The sequence below is a fragment of the Ostrea edulis genome, chromosome 8 (genome assembly GCF_947568905.1).
Source record: "Ostrea edulis chromosome 8, xbOstEdul1.1, whole genome shotgun sequence".
Lineage (NCBI taxonomy): Eukaryota > Metazoa > Mollusca > Bivalvia > Ostreida > Ostreidae > Ostrea > Ostrea edulis.
The window spans coordinates 54,755,029-54,771,931 of NC_079171.1; the positions used below are offsets into that span (position 1 = coordinate 54,755,029).

At 35.5% G+C, this 16,903-nt stretch overlaps 1 protein-coding gene across 1 annotated transcript in view; it reads right to left on the reverse strand.

Moving 5' to 3' along the window:
• Positions 1-16,903, reverse strand: part of LOC125661941 (multiple epidermal growth factor-like domains protein 11) — a 39,648-nt gene that overhangs the window by 1,140 nt on the left and 21,605 nt on the right. Inside the window, exons 3-9 of the mRNA XM_056147717.1 lie at positions 9,807-10,049; positions 8,811-8,948; positions 8,566-8,706; positions 8,295-8,435; positions 7,642-7,770; positions 6,269-6,403; positions 298-418 (exon numbers count right to left, since the gene is read on the reverse strand). Coding sequence (XP_056003692.1) covers positions 298-418; positions 6,269-6,403; positions 7,642-7,770; positions 8,295-8,435; positions 8,566-8,706; positions 8,811-8,948; positions 9,807-10,049 — 1,048 coding nt within the window. The remainder of the gene's footprint in view (positions 1-297; positions 419-6,268; positions 6,404-7,641; positions 7,771-8,294; positions 8,436-8,565; positions 8,707-8,810; positions 8,949-9,806; positions 10,050-16,903) is intronic.

The following is a 16,903-nucleotide window of genomic DNA, read 5'->3' on the forward strand; positions in this document are numbered from 1 at the left end:
GTGCCTTGAAGGAATAAGCATCCCCTGTTGACCAGTCACACCCGCTGTGTGTTTCATACCGTTCTTTAGACACTTATTTTGACTACATAAGTGCCTTTATCTAGGGGATCTAGATATAGGGCTCACGGCGGGTGTGACCGATTGAAAAGGAATGCTGACTCCTTCTAATTACCTGCTCCCACCTCTGATATATCCAGTGGTCGTGTTTCCCGAACTCTATTTTTTCCTTACAGGCGTTATATGTATACAGTTGATCAATACTCGTTATATTTACATTTTCATACAAGTAATGAATACCTTAACTTGAAAAAACCAATGATGATGAAAAACACTTTCAGTGTTACAGATACGGTGAATCCAAGAATCCAGGAAGCGGGAAGATTGCATTCTTGTGCTGTGTCTGATGTCCGATCTGAAGCTTAAAAACATACGTAAGAATTATCAATATTTTTCCTGATGAAATTTTTAGTCAAAACATAGATTTGGGGTCACTTGATAATGCATATATTAAGATGTTGAACGACTTAAGATATCTTTGAACTTTCTACTTGCATATTTTATAATCGTTTCTTTTCCTTCTTTCCTTTGCATTACGTAATAGACTGTGCCTCACGTCAATTGAACTTTAATCCTTTACTAATTTGTTTAAATTTCAATCAGTGTTATATCAGCGTTCAACATGCCAATGTTGCCAGAAAATATCATGTTCAAGGTCTTGAAACCATTTAAAACCAGGATACAGTACGTTTGGAGGAGGTAGTGCATGTTTTTATCGATAATTCATATTATAAATTCTTTTGTCAACCCCCCGCCTCGAAAATGTTTTTAAATGTATACTGAGATAATGCCGCAAGACAGTTTATTCACTTTAACAGAAGAAGGAAGTTAGGAAGACCACGAGGAATTTGATGTATATGTTGTGGTCAGGTTTCGAATATGAGCATTTAGAAGTAAAACAAAACTGTTCCTGACTATTAGTCGGCTCGTTCCAGCATACTGAAAAGGTGAATATAACGAACAATGATAAATGTTATAGCTCCTATCATTTATACCCCAATTGAAAATTTTGCTGGATTATAAACCATGAAAACAAAATACGTATATTCAAGCCAAACATGATAACAGTGTAATAAATATGGATATCATATATCATTGGGAGGATTAGTTATACGGATAAAAAGGTGGCATATGTGTGGTCAATGTAGGCTATTTTTTATTCACGATAACCTATGCGTTTATTCTGTACATGATATGCGAATTTATTGCTATGATATCGTGTCCCCCCCCCTGAAAATCATTGTCTCATATGAATTACACTTCATAATGAATGGGGAAGGAAAACTCAGTTAAGGAAAGAAATTGGTGAAGATGATACCACATTTGCATTTCAGTAATGGGAAGTTCTTACCGTGAGTATTTCAGAAATATAACATTTTACTTCTTGAATATGCCGTGTTGATATATTATTTTAATGTAACAGTTACGTAATTTATATTTTGATTGGCACATAAACTGAGTTGTGAGACAGTTAAACGGACATCAAGGATATGAAAATATTATATTACATATTCTATAAAATTATAAATTAAATCTCAAAGAGAGAAGACATAAAGATCAAACAAAGTGCATCCTGATGGTAATGGTGTCGCCGGAAAAACTGAGTTTGCGACTGTTAAATCAACATGAAGGGTAACAAATAACAAATGAGGAAAGTGTTTTTCGCTAAATGTATCGTATACTTATCTATAAAAAGGTAAAAATAACGAACAGCGATACATTTCATAACTCCTATAAGCAATACAGAATAGAGTGTTCGGCAAATACGGACCCCTGGATGTACCTGAGATGGAATCATGTGCTGAGGAGGAGTTAACATAACCTGTTGACCGGTCGATATCAGAATAACTTCGTATTTTCAGACAAATGCTCTACAAATAGTTTTGATCTCTATTGAAATGAAATGTTTAGGTGAAAACATACACAAACGATCTCCATCTTTGCAATAGTCTCAGTCCACCCACCGAGAACAAACAGACGAACAATGTATGAGGAGTGCAAACATCAAAGCAGTTTGACGAAAGTATAATTGAACCAAAATCAAAAAAGCTCACTCTAAGTTGTTTATACATTACATGACAATGCTTTCTATCGGGGTGGGGTGGTGGAGCGAGGGGTGGCACGACGGTGACGGTGATGGAGTGAAATTGTGCTATTGTGGACAATATCAACTTCAAACAGTAAAAGGACGTTTTCAAATGGTTTTTGAATATTCTGCAAACTCACTGTCATGATTATCGAAACGATGGAAATGATAATGATAGTAAAACACTCCTTTGTGTAGTCTCTCGACAGATGACGAATCGTTTCGTTTTCATTGCCGGGAGCGCATGTGACTTCAGAAGCCAAGGGCAGAAGCATATATGCAGTTGAAAGGGGACGGAGCATAAAATAACGGTCCTCAGGGTGGCTTGGTGGCGGTGCTCGCAAGCAGCGGTAAACGTTGACAGCGGTCCTCTTTGAAATTAGCAAGTACTCCTTTGGTCAAGACACGGCAGCCGGTTCTGTCTGAGACAGCATTTTCGATCTGTCTGGGTGGAATGTCTGCCTACTCGCAGATCATTTTGATATTGTCCTTGCTCTTTTTCTTATGTCGCTCCCGATTGTGGATGCTCGTCGTCATCTCACCAGAGAATATCTGTCTGGGAATTCCATTCATGCAGATCAAGTGATCAATCCAGAATAGCTTTACCATAATCGTAATGCCCGTGAATTTCCCCCTGTCGAGTATATTCAGGTTGGAAAGTGTGTCCAGACAGCGACTCTGCATGGTGCGGTGTAGGGAGGGCCGGTGGAATTGCTCTAACTGCTTGAGATGCCTACAATAGAGGGACCACGCCTAACACCCCTACAACAACGAGAAAATCACGACTGCGTTGTATTCTTTCAGCTCTGTGGACAAACGAACATCTTTTAGCCGCAAGACTCCGGAGGGTAGGCTTCCGATTGCCTAACTAGATTTCTGGATCCGGTATTTAATTTCCGTGTCAGAGATGGCGCTTCCTACGTATTTGAAGGCATTCACGGCAGTAGATGGTAATGTCCGGTGGCTGTGGGGCGCTTATCTGTGTAGGCTGAAGGTAACCTTCGATCTTTCCCGAACTGATTGTATGTCTAAACAGCTTTGTTTCCAAAGTGAATTTGTTGACATTCGGCTGTTGGTGGTTCTCTTCGTGGGTCATCAGGGCACAGTCATCTGAAAACAGTACTTCAGGGATAATTTTCTTAGATGTATTTATTTTCACTGCTGGGGACGGATGTTAAACAATGAGCTGTCGATAACAGACAGATATGCCAATGTCAAGGTCTCTGACAGCAGGTATAGTGTGAAAAAAGATTACATTGTGATTATGGGAGGTCCTGTCGGATACAAACCAGTCTCTTCCGGGTGATGCGTGCAAGGATTTTCCGTTTATTGAGAGCAGTGGAATGCCTCTCTAATTCCTGAAGTCAGTTTGAGGGTCACAACGTAAGCGACAGATACATTTCTTGACAAATAGCATGGAGACTGTCTATTTAAGCGACTTTAGCTAGTATGACTGTGGAAGTGTTGATCTCGCAAACGAACGTTGACGTTAGACATATCCCGTGGTTTGAATCAAGATGAATTGTTGAGCTAGACGTTTTGACCAAAACCATACCATGTATAAAATATATGTATATTTTCCAAAAAACAAAATAGGGAACCCCCTCCCCCCTCCCCAGAACAGCCAGAAACTTGTTTTTATTTTGTTCTCACTAACTCAGGTTTTCTTGGAACATCATACAAATTCTGATTCTTTTGATAGGTTCAACATCAACCTACATAGGTTTTAACAATTTATTCCAGAACATACTCGAAGAAAGAAGAGGGTGACTGCCTCCCCACGTTTTTGACAATGATACTTATTTTTTATTATGTAACGCAAGTAAATGATATATCAGGAGAGCTCCCTGTATTATTGTAACGATGGTAGTAGCTGAGAAGACTGTAAGCTTGAAAGTTATTGATGTAAACATACTGAGCAAAGCATGAGCTTTAATAGTGAAAGACTCCCACAGGCAATTGTAACGCTTGGATGAGAGAGAGATACATGGAGAGAGAGAGAGAGAGAGAGAGAGAGAGAGAGAGAGAGAGAGAGAGAGAGAGAGAGAGAGAGAGAGAGAGAGAGAGACATAGAGAGAGACAGAGAGAGACAGCTACAGAGAGAGACAGAGAGAGACAGATAGAGATTGAGATTCAATCAGTGCACATAATCATATTTCAGAGAATATACATTATTGTATAGTTATCATATCAATACAAGAACGTGTTGTTTCCTTTTACCATTGCCCATGGGGATCCGGTTTAGAATAGGAACTTAGTACTCCTTGGTTGTCGTGAAAGGCGGCTAAGTGGGGCGGTACTTCGGATGAGACCACGAAAATCGAGGCCCCGTATCACAGTGGGTGTGGCACGATAAATATCCCTCCCTGCTGAAAGGCCGGAAACGCCAAGTATAGGCCTACATTTTGCAGCATTTTACTGGCAATGATGTCCCGCTCAAGACTATTTCACTCTGATGAAGACATCATCCATCAACAATATACAACCAATCAACTAACAATATTACATGTACAAGACCTCTAAGTGAAAAAAGGTCACACTTCCATAGCAAAATTCAACACTCTTATCGATATCATCGTCAAATCAGCTAAAACTACAATGTCCCAAATATTTTGAACACGAATACTAAAGACCATATTGAAAACTAGCGTTATCGCTAAATATGTTATTCTGGTTAAATAAAGGTCTTATTATTATTAGAAGTCATTGACAAAGTAGAATCATGCACTTTTCACGAATATATATATCATATCTTTACAGGAAATTATGAATATGAATAGCTTTGAATTGCAATGTTTGCAAAAAAAAGAAGAGATAATACAGGGCTCAATATTAACTTTTTTTCTATTTGTCCATTCAGACAAGGGACAAAGATATTTACTTGAACTTCAACTTCACTTGTCCGAAGAATTCTCAAAAAAGGATCTAATATTGTCAACTTGAAAACTGTATTTAATTTACTTAATATGTAGTCTATTTTTATACCTGCCTGATTCATTTTTTTCCATCTTATTCTCTTGATAAAAGCAACAAACGCATAAAACAAAATTTTATCTAGACTTCCTATCTTGAATTAATGACTTCGTAAGATCCATGGATAATTGAAATCATTCTCTCACCAGAGGGCACGTTACGCAAGCTTCACGGAGTGCACGGACCTCTGGGTAGAGAATGGATTGAAAGTAGTACGTAATAAGTGAACACCGATCTCGATTGAGTTTGACTCAGCTAGCTTACATAGCGATTGATATCTTGATCGAAGTTCATTTTCCATGCATTACACATGCACTTCCGACTTTCAACTACCGATAAACTGTTCACAAAATTGTCTGGAGACTTCTTTACATAAAAAAGCACTTGTCCAATCGGACAAGTGCCCATCAATATTCACTTGTCCGAAATGTTTTTCCACTGGTACCGGACAAGCGGACAAACGTCAATGTTGACTCCTGGAATATCGACATGTGTTCGAGCAGTGCTTCCTTTAGAATTCTGGAATATCCTGTTTTTGAATACCAATTTTTATCCCAGATTTGAAATTGTACCTATTTTTATTATCATTCACTACTATTTCTTTATGCTTAGTTCTCCTAGGTAATTTTCTATCCCTTGGTACTTTCTTTTCCCCTAAACTAGCTCTTAAATGTTATTGTCATATCGGATTTCAAAAATTTCGGTTGAGCATCACTGAAGAGACATTATTTGTCGCAATGCACATCTGGTGGATCAAAATTTGTACCGTATGAATTTTGCAGTATAAGAGTTATAATATTGATATATGTTCGTCATTTAGTTATGTTTAATCATATTATCATTATATATTCTATATTCCACATATGCTTTGAAGATTATTCGCAAACAATACTTTCGAAAAATCTTCAAATGACTTATTTTCATTGGACATCGGAATGTTTTTTGAAAATTCATAATTTTCGAAAAGGAGGTTAAATGCAAGTGCATTACCTCCTTTGCATTCGAAGTGGCCATGCTTTTTTGGAGATATTATTAAACATATTTCATGTTGCTTCATGAAAAAAAAAGAAAGAAAAAGATTATTGATTATCTTTTTTCTTGTCACACCGTTCCGCAAATCCTGTATACACATTATGGGATCACAATACAAACCCTGATCACACTTTCCATCATGAAATGAATCCGAGCACTTGCTTGTACAACTCCCATTGAATTTATCACAGGTGTTGTTGACACAGTGATCACTACATTTATGAACACAGTTTATTCCATATGATCCCACACATGCTGAAATTTAACAAAATTTCATTCCATTAATCTGCAATTGTGTAATATGTAAACACAACAACGAAATGCATAGCTCGTACTATTTATTATGTAAATATATCCCTACCTTAAACCATTCAACCTTTACTCTAAAATTAAAAATATCTGCTGCTACATACTACACAAATGCAAACCTTCAGTATTTTGTCATTAATTCAAACATTCATACACATATAGCTTGCATATCATTTGCTGATGTACTTATTGCGAACACTGAATAATCACCGCGTCCGACAGATCATTCGGAGTGTTAACTATGCGGAAACCGAGGTATTGACTTTTTAACCGCTTCGACATCGGAGAAGGCTAATTAATGTCCAATTTTTACAAAAAAGGATCCATTGTCTGATTAAATTTATCACTGTACGGAAGGAAGACATGTCAAGTGTTTCTGAACTAACGACAAAGTAGATCTATGCCTCACATTTATGCATACACCTCCGCCCAATTTGAGAATACGGCTTAAAAAAAGAAGACATCACCCGAATTAAGTTGATATCCTCCAATCAAAGGCTTACATCCAAAGAACTAATGGTCCTAAACTTTGAAATAAAAAAACCCGCATGTTCTTCATCATCCGAGGTCGAAAATACGTTCAGTAAAGACGAAACCGTCAAAATTAGAAGTGCTCCGTTAGACGCGGTGATAATGTTCTTACGGTTTGTTCTTCTGTCAGACCTCGAGAATAAGCAATTGTAATTATTCATCTGAGATATGTAGAAAATCTACTGACCGTACCGAAACCTAACACATGTTACACATATGGTGGTATGGTGAATTGTAACTTTTCATTTTAATTACATTAATTTACATTTACATTACAATCGATCGAAGGTTTCCTAACTTTGAACAACCTCTAGCGTTTGTCACATCACATTTTGTTTTAAACATAATCATTTTTATGAAGTAATCTATATGTTAAAAAACATGACACGGGTCTTATGTACATAGAACAGAACTGTGAGCTCTTTATCTTTCTTGAAACTCGATAATTAACATTCAGATGATTCTTACTTATTAGAAATGCATTCTGTAAACATTGAGAATAGACAGATGAAATTGGAAGATTTTCAGTTTAAATCATGTCCATGCCTCCCTTAATGAATGTTACTTATGTTTTGCATCGTGTGTCAAACTGACAGCTTTGATGGTGACTGCAATCAGTATTCAAACACTGTCTCTAAACGTGAAGTACTTACTGATGTTGCAGTTAGGGCCCTGATATCCAGGATAACAGTTACAAAATCCGTCAGTATGACGACATGTAGCAATGCAATGTTCAGCGCAAATACTAGAACAATTTGTTCCAAAAAATCCAAGATCACCTGCTGAAATGGATAAATATGGTTTGTAAACGTACGGCTTAAATACATCAAGTTTCATTGTACATTCTCGATTCATTTCGTACATTTGTTACACAATTTCCCGATGTATCCATCCTTACAACCAGTTGTACAAATTCCATCCACATGGTGACAAACTTTGTCGTTTAAACAGTGTTCACTACAGCGTTCTTCGCATCGGTCTCCGAAACGTCCAGGGGAACACGCTGTAAATATTGTTTTGGTAAAACTTAATGAATTAGCATCATTTTCATTAACAATCTTCAATTTACAATCAAAGCAGTCGACGGGGTATGTTTATTCCTCCTAGGCACCTGATCCCACCTATATATATATATATATATATATATATATATATATATGTATATCCAGAAGTCCGTGTTTGCCGTACTTTCTATTTTGTATTGCTTAATGGAGTTAAGGGGATGATCACTGTTCGTTATCTTCACCTTTCTGAAAAATATGCTGTATACAAAAGTATGAAAATACTGAAAAGGGAAGTCACTCACGCTCATTACAAAGATGTCCAGTGTATCCTGATTTACAACCCATATCACAATGTCCAATTTCTCTATTACATATGACGTCATTTTGACAGTGTCCACTACAATTATAGATGCAGTTAGAGCCATACGTTCCAGCACTGCATTCTGTAATGATTTAGTGTAAATTGCATTGTGCATAACGTGCATGATATAGTTAGCTGATGGGGCGTGTAGTTATTGCTATATTTGAATTGATATAAGACATTATAAAAGATACCAAGTCATTCCAACATACGCTTATCACATTTGCTGCTCATCCATCCTACAGCACAACCATTATCACAGTTACCAGTCACGTGATTACAAGTAGCCTTTCCCCAGCAATAACCTGGACACTGGTTCTTACAATCCTGACCGTACCAGCCTTGTTGACAATCTGTTTATTAAGATTAAGTGTTCGCCATGGTAATTTTCATTTCAGTCATTTTCCTGTATATTTGTAAAATTTAATGAAAAAGGAAAAGATCAAAATCTGTATACTATTTTCACATAAGGCTCCTGTCCATCCAGGCAAGCATCCAAAACAAGTTCCATTGACGATGTTACAGATCTTATATTGGCAGTTCTCTGGACATGGGATGTTACAATTGTCTCCATAAACACCCGCTTTGTGACAACCTTAAACACAACAAAAATCTATATCTTAAGCTCTTTAGACATTAAATATTACAGTTGCAACTCTACTCACTAAACCTGTGTTATAGTGCTGATTTCAAAGAAATGTAAGTAATACTAATCAAGAAAAAGGGGTTGATTTCATATTAAGAGTGCTTGGCAAATTGAACGTATTTACGACAAAACAATTCATGAGTAGAATAATTATATCCTACGTGTGAATTACAGATGAATACAATATACAAATCAATACATAGAAATGGAATAAAACCATAAAGCACATCAACAACATGACACAATCTCTTCATTTGAGACACTTCATTTTAAATTCATGTATAGTTTATGTATCTTGTTATCTCTCAGATATGAATAAATCGCATATAAAATAATATTTGATGATGTAGTTATTATATAGGTTGGATTCGTTAATCAATTCGCAGTTACGTCATACGCACACATAAAATGTGAAGATAACGAATAGTGAACAGTGAAAGAACAGGTATGTTTCCGCTGTTTGATGAACCAGAATAATTTTTAAAGACGGAATTTCGTTATTTGTATGTTCTCCAACAACAAAACTAATTAAAATATAATTTTCTCTAAATGTATAGTCAGGAAAGAGGTTTCCTTGCAAGTAATGTGTATGCTTTGAAAAAAAACAACAACAACAAAACAAAACCGTGAGACACAAACAAACATTTTCACCTTCCTTTCCTACACATATACATAAAAAGTACAAATTACTGTTATTTTACTGAGGTTTAACTTAACCTTCGTCATTTCAAATTTTCGGTATGATACAATGGTGGGACACCAATACTAATTTTGATAGATGAAAATAAACCATAGTAGAAAACTAACCTTTGACAATAATTTCACATATTTCAGTGAAAACAGCTGATGTCTCGTATCCTGTGGGATATTGTTTTCTGGGTTGTCGTTCGTTAAAAAAGGTAAGGTAACGTCCGTATCCCACACAAGTTGTTGTAAAGTTCAAGGGAGGCAACTCTGGTTCGTCCACGTAGCAAAGGGAGTCACTGTCTCGTACACCAGTCTCGGATAAATACAGAGAAAACCCCGCAAAACGGCCCTGTTGCCTCTTTTCTGAAACAAAAATGGAACTATGACGTTAAGGTTTTTCTCAAGTAGGTGCTAACGCAGATACAGGTACAAATGCATGTGTATTCTATATTATATGTGGTATTCAATAATACATTAGCATTATTGGTCAGGTACCTGTTAACTAAAGATATGCATACTTTGCATACATGTGTTAAAAGCCTCGAATCTGTTTTCTCTGTGTGATACATTTAAACTTAATTTGTTCTGGAGTTCACCAATACAGTAGTGGATGAAGGATCTAACATTTTAATCATCTTAAAATGTTGAATATATCAAGTTAGAATTTTTATTTTTGCATACATAGAATATGAATCTGACATGCATAAAGGATTGAGATCAGTAAACGTCAACGGCTGCTCACTGTAGCTTTGTGTTCAAATAAGGCCTCTAAATACTATTTAAAAATGCATTTACCTTATGATTCAATGCACAAGAACAGGACAGACCAACGGATCAGAATCGATTCTGACTTAATTTTTTTTCACTTCGATACTGCAGTATAGGTTAATCCCGTTGTTATCTTCTTCTTTTTCAAAAACACTTCACTTTATCGACAATGCACAACGATCAGTACATTCTCCGGCTAAACTCTTAAATATGAAAGTGTGTATATATACACACTTCATAGCATTTACTTCCATTGCATGATGAAACGTGCCTGTTGTCGACAAATTTTTGTTCTTTCAGTTATTAACCGATGTAATTTTAGTACATATATGTGTTTGAAATAGGGTTTTGATGGAAACTGAAGACAATAATACTATGTAAATATGATTGATTTCTTCATTTACACAGGCAAATGTGCCTCACGTGAATATCACGTGAAATTCACATGAATTTCACGTGAAAATTTCTATGTGAAATTCACGTTAAAAGAGCATCAAATGTGAATTCACACGAAAAAAAATCACGTGAAATTCATATGAATTTCACGTGAAATTCACATAAAATTCACGTGAATTTCACGTGAAATCTTTAACATGAATTTCACATAAAATTCACATGAATTTCACATAAACTTTATAACGTTAAATCATACATGGATATTTTGATACCCTGAATCTTGGGTTCAGATGAACACAAAAAGGAGTACAAATCTGCTTTTAATCTGCTGATAATTTAATTGATTGAATTTGTTTTTACATGGTTGTCTTCATTGTCTTTTCTTTCTTTCTTTTAATCTCTGAAAAAGAAATATTTATGTATTAAAAGGACTGTTCAATATACAAAAGGAGTCATCTTAAGCCTTATGTACATATATTGTACTATGAATGAAGTTGTATGTAGATGTAGCAGAAACGAAGACAAAAAAAGTTGCAAAATTATCAATAATTTGTGTTTGAAAGAAACATAACCTTTTATATATCATCATACAGAATAAAATGTAATTATTATACAAGATAAGAAGGAAGTCATGGAATATGTTTTCAAATTGTCATGTTCTAGTCCAGAGGCGATTTGAAAATGACTTTGCATTCCTCATTATCTAGATGGAATCTATATAAATGCATTGCTTAAAATGAAACGATTGATATTGATAGAGCTTTCAAGCTTACATTCTTCTCATTTAAAACTATTGTTAAAGGGGGAGCAACCAATATATATACATTTTATTGGCATTACGATATATATAACAATCGATGGACATTGTTACACATCCCCCCTTCAACGTGCATGATCTCGATGATGCCTCTATGAAGGTAATATAGAACGTTACTTAGCACCCCTAATCAATATCTAAATCGATTAAAGTATAAAAATTATGATCTGAATTACGATTACCATGTTCTCTGATGAATAAGGAAAGATTAACAAACCGTCTAGAGTTATGCGATTCTGCGACACGTCCCCGAAGTAACTTCCGTATTTTCGTTGCCGTTGACGTAGATTTACCCCGTCTAAAGTAATTCTCATCAGTCTGAAATAAGCGGTTGCATTAGGAACTTTAGATCACATAAATGTAATAAGCCTAATGGCTTGAATTTACACTGAACATTTATATATTGCAATGCTCAATCTCATCTTACCTGTAGAGTTTCTATGTACTTTCACATTCGCTGTCTTACATACGTCAGACGCGTCAGACGGCTTACTCGAGTGTGACGTCACAGTCTTGTAACTATTACCGGAATCTGACTGTTACAGTGTAAAGCTTTATATATATTTTTAAAAGTTATCTAAATATACATGGACAGTATTGTTAAGGATTGTTCATGTTTTTCGCTTTCTTCCGAGTGCTAGAAATCTGTTTTCCTTTTGATTGACGATCTACAAATTCGGGATGGTGAATACGGCTGATAGAAATTTTTAATTTCTACATGCGTGTATCAGCAATTTCCAATAAGTCTAACTTTATGCATACACCAACTTCCAAGGTATCACACCGGTAATTATTCTCGATGTATCTAATAAGGAGGGGGGGGGGGGGGGGGGGGTAATTAAAATTGATGCCAAACTACCGACAGCGGAAAACAATATCATGGCATTTTTTCCCACCTGCACAATACTACTCTCAAATCACATGTATGTAAACAGCCCAAGTGCACTCCGACAAGTAGCCTGTTACTAACATCATAAAGCAGCGAGATAAAAACTTTAACTCATCTTCAGTAGTTTTAGAAAACTGACAAAAACAACAATCGTTTGGAATGCATGGTTTTGAATATCCACCAGTTTCAATTTCTAAAGGGTGGGCAAATATTCTTAGCTATTTAAAACGTACTACTCTCACAAATGGAAATTTCAAATGGTCTTATTAGTTTTAATTCATAGTTTTTTCTTCTGATTTTACTGTAAAATAGTAATTTTCCATGTGTACAAAAATTTCGTGGTTTTGAAGTTGCATATTCTAACTCTATCAATATAGTGATTCTTCAAGTAGTTGGAAAATATGCTTTCATTAATATCTATGATGATGGGAGATTTAATTTATATTTTAATTCTTAAGAGAAAAATAATGGGAAATGAGAAAAATCAGGTGTGGAAAGTACATGTAATCATACTGCGTACAGAACTACAATGCAAGTTAATAATTTCGCAAATAAACGAGGAGAGGGAGGCGTGAGCAGGATCTACTTTATTGGTCGTTTGCCTACATTTTATAAATGTACTCTAACTTTTGAATTGCCTAATCTCCATATCGTTTTATATTTTACCTTAATTTTATTTATTTTTTCGCTTGAATATATTAAGAAGTGTGAATATTTCACTTTAACCGCTTTTCTTCTGAAAGTTTTAACGTGAATAGCTTTTCACGTGAAATTCGTGTGAAATTGTTCGTGTGAATTTCACATCAACAAATTTCAAGTGAAATTCGTGTGAATCTTTTCACGTGAAATTCACGTGAATCAACGTTCACATTATTTCCTTGCGAAAATCAAATCACATTAAAATTTTCGCAAGGAACTAATGTGAAAAGTGATATAATGCTTTTCACGTGAAATTCATGTGAAAAATTTAACGTGAATTTCATGTGAATTGCTGTTCACGTGAAATTCATGTGAATATTTTAACGTGAATTTCACGTGAAAAGTGATTCACGTGAAATTCCTGTGGACATATTAACGTGAATTTCACGTGAATCACTTTTCACGTGAAATTCACATGAAATTTACGTGAATTTCACGTGAAAGATTCATGTGAATATCACGTGAACAGCATTTCACGTGAAATTCACGTGAGGCATATTTGCCTGTGTATTATAACCTACTTTAATAAAAAATACTGTACATTTCAAGCAATATTTCGTAAAGAGCAAGGGACGTTATTGGCCAACATTGGCCGCGTTTCAAAAGCCGATCATATTTTGCAGGTAGAAAGGTGATCATTTCCTCGTTTCATTCATATATAACATATACGATTTATATGTTGCTGATATTGAGAAAATCACGTTACAATATATTGCATTGTTAACTCTGACGCCGTCTTCAGACGGTCGCTTTTTCGGAACGACGTTATCGACGTTATAGGATTTACAGTCCACTGATTCCTCTAAAATATTTTTCTAAAAGATACAATTCTAACGATTAAAAAAAAATACTCCTTGAGATCAAAGACTATTAAAAACTGGCATGCTATGGAAAATAAATTATGCATTTACCTGTAACTTTACGGTGTGCATATATAGTTTGCGGAATAATCTTGTGTTAATTAGAGTGAGGAAAATAATGCGTGTATTTGCCAAAAAATGTTGAGCAGAACGCAATTATATTTTCGAAGACGCAGTTTGATGTCCTCCTAATCAAATGAATTATGGAAAATAAAATGGCTTTTGAATTTCCAAACGTCCATTGAGTCGGATAATATTACTTGTTATGTCATGTACACTAGGGACTATATCTAGTAGCTCTGCTTACATGTTTATGTAATATACATGTTACAGTACATACGAATAAAATATGTCTGTCTGCCTGCTGTTGGTATTTACAAAAATATATAGTTTTTAAATCGAGGTAAGCTACTGACAAACACGTTGATGGTACAGGGATTTCAACAGTCTCGATTGAAGTCAGCATTTCGCAAATTCTATGGTCGTTATAACGATCTAGTTTGTCAATACAACCTCGCATTGGGTCAAATGCTGTCTGACGTGTTTCATACCGATTGTTAAGCCGTTCTTGGCACACTGATTTTGACTGCGGATAACTCCGTTTACCTGATCAGGATATGGGGCTCACGGCGGGTGTGACCGGTCAACAGGGGATGCTTACTCCTCCTAGGCACCCGATTCCACCTCTGGTGTGTCCAGGGATCCGTGTTTGCCTAACTATCTATTTTGTATTGCTTGTAGGAGTGATTGATCACTGTTCGTTATCTTCACCTTGCATTGAAGAGAACGTGATACTAAACGATACAAATGTTGCATGAATGGTATGCAAGGTGAAGATAACGAACAGCGATCAATCCCATAACTCCTACAAGCAATACAAAACAGACAGTTTGGCAAACACGGACGCCTGGATACACCAGGGGTGGGATCAGGTACCTAGGAGGAGTAAGCATTCCCTGTCGACCGGTCACACCCGCCGCCAGCCCTATATTCTGATAAGGTAAACGGCGTTATACGTAGTTAAATCAGTGTGCCAAGAACGGCCTAACAATCGGTATGAAATACTTCAGACAGGATGTGACCCAATGATAGGTTGTATTGACGAACTAGATCGTTATAACAATCATAGAATTTGCGAAATGCTGACTTCAATCGAGACTGTTGAAACCCCTGTACTATCAACTTGTTTGTCAGTAGCTTGCCTTGATTTAAAAACTGACTACACGCAGAACAAGCTCTTAAGTATTGAATCAGTTGAGAGATATAAACACCATATGCAGGTGATAATTGAATATTGCTACATAAATATGGAAAGTTGACGATTATTATTAAATTATTAATTGATCCCATGTAGCGAAGGGTGACACCCCGGACGATTTGAAAATTTGGAGATCAGGCAGAACATTTTTTGCAAAAGACAGTAAATGTAACTACAACACACCTTTTGAAAATTAATTTTAATCAATATCATGTATCTAAATTCCCTGCATGATATAGACCTGGACTATCCAGAACACCTTGACATGAGAGAGAGAGAGAGAGAGAGAGAGAGAGAGAGAGAGAGAGAGAGAGAGCAAGCAACTCCTTCCCGATACTACGGTTTCTGAATATTTCTATCTATACATGTATATATACATCCTGCCCAATTGCCTTTGTTATATATGTGTACCTGTAAATGTGCATCTATTACATATGTGATAGATCTGCCACACCAATGGTCGAAGTTTCGAATCGATCAGAGGTTCTCGACGTTTTAAAGAAACCACATATCGCTTGAAGATATAAATAATGATTTGCTGTCATTTTCATTTTTAATTCAAAACATTTAGAGAACCTTTGGAATCGATATCTAATTACCAATGTAGTAATATCTAATTTAAACATGCATCATATATATACGTTATCATTGATGTAAGAAAACTGTGTTTTAAAAAAAACCGTACAAACACTTCAATATTATTAGTATTATGCATTATATTTGATATTTTTGAAGTAAATATAGTTTAACTTTTAGCGAACAAAGTAACATACATCCGAACTACATGAATCTATAGCTCTAGAGATATAACGTATCCGTACCCATTTTGGTCCAATTTTTAATTTAAGTATAAATTATGCAATAGGTAAACGTGCAATCGATTTGCCGAGAAATATGATGCCTCTCTGAATGTATGTACCGGTACATGCTTATTGCATAAGCATGAATTTATGTTTCTTACGAGATAAACATTTATTTAAAAGCGGTGAAATATTTCCTGCATCTTAATAAAAATAGTAAGGATACGATTAATTATACAAGAATTGACGATAAGAAAATTAATTAATTATTAATTCAAAAAAGTGTTGAATAATTTAAGCAAAAATTAATCATCCTTGTTCGAATCAAATGTTGAGGTGGGGTGCATAGTCTTATTATTTTGACTTATTGTAACAATAATCCTAGACACCTGACCACACCTCTTATATGTCTATAGGTCCGTGTTTGTCCTACGCTTCATTTTGCATTCTTTATTGGATTTATAAGGCATTTAAAGAGGTTTGCACCTTAGTTGTCATATCTTGGAAAGTATACTTTTGATTTCTAAATTTAAAAAAAAGTGGATGGTAGTGCTTGTTAATAAGTTACAGTGTTTTCAGCTTGACCTTTTTTGCAATTCAAATTAACACAAAATGTATTCTTTTAAACTTTAATTGTCTATATATGTCAACACAACATTTTACCTGATCAGGATATAGGGCTCATGGCAGGTATGCAAGTAAAATGGAATATTGCTACACAGATATGGAA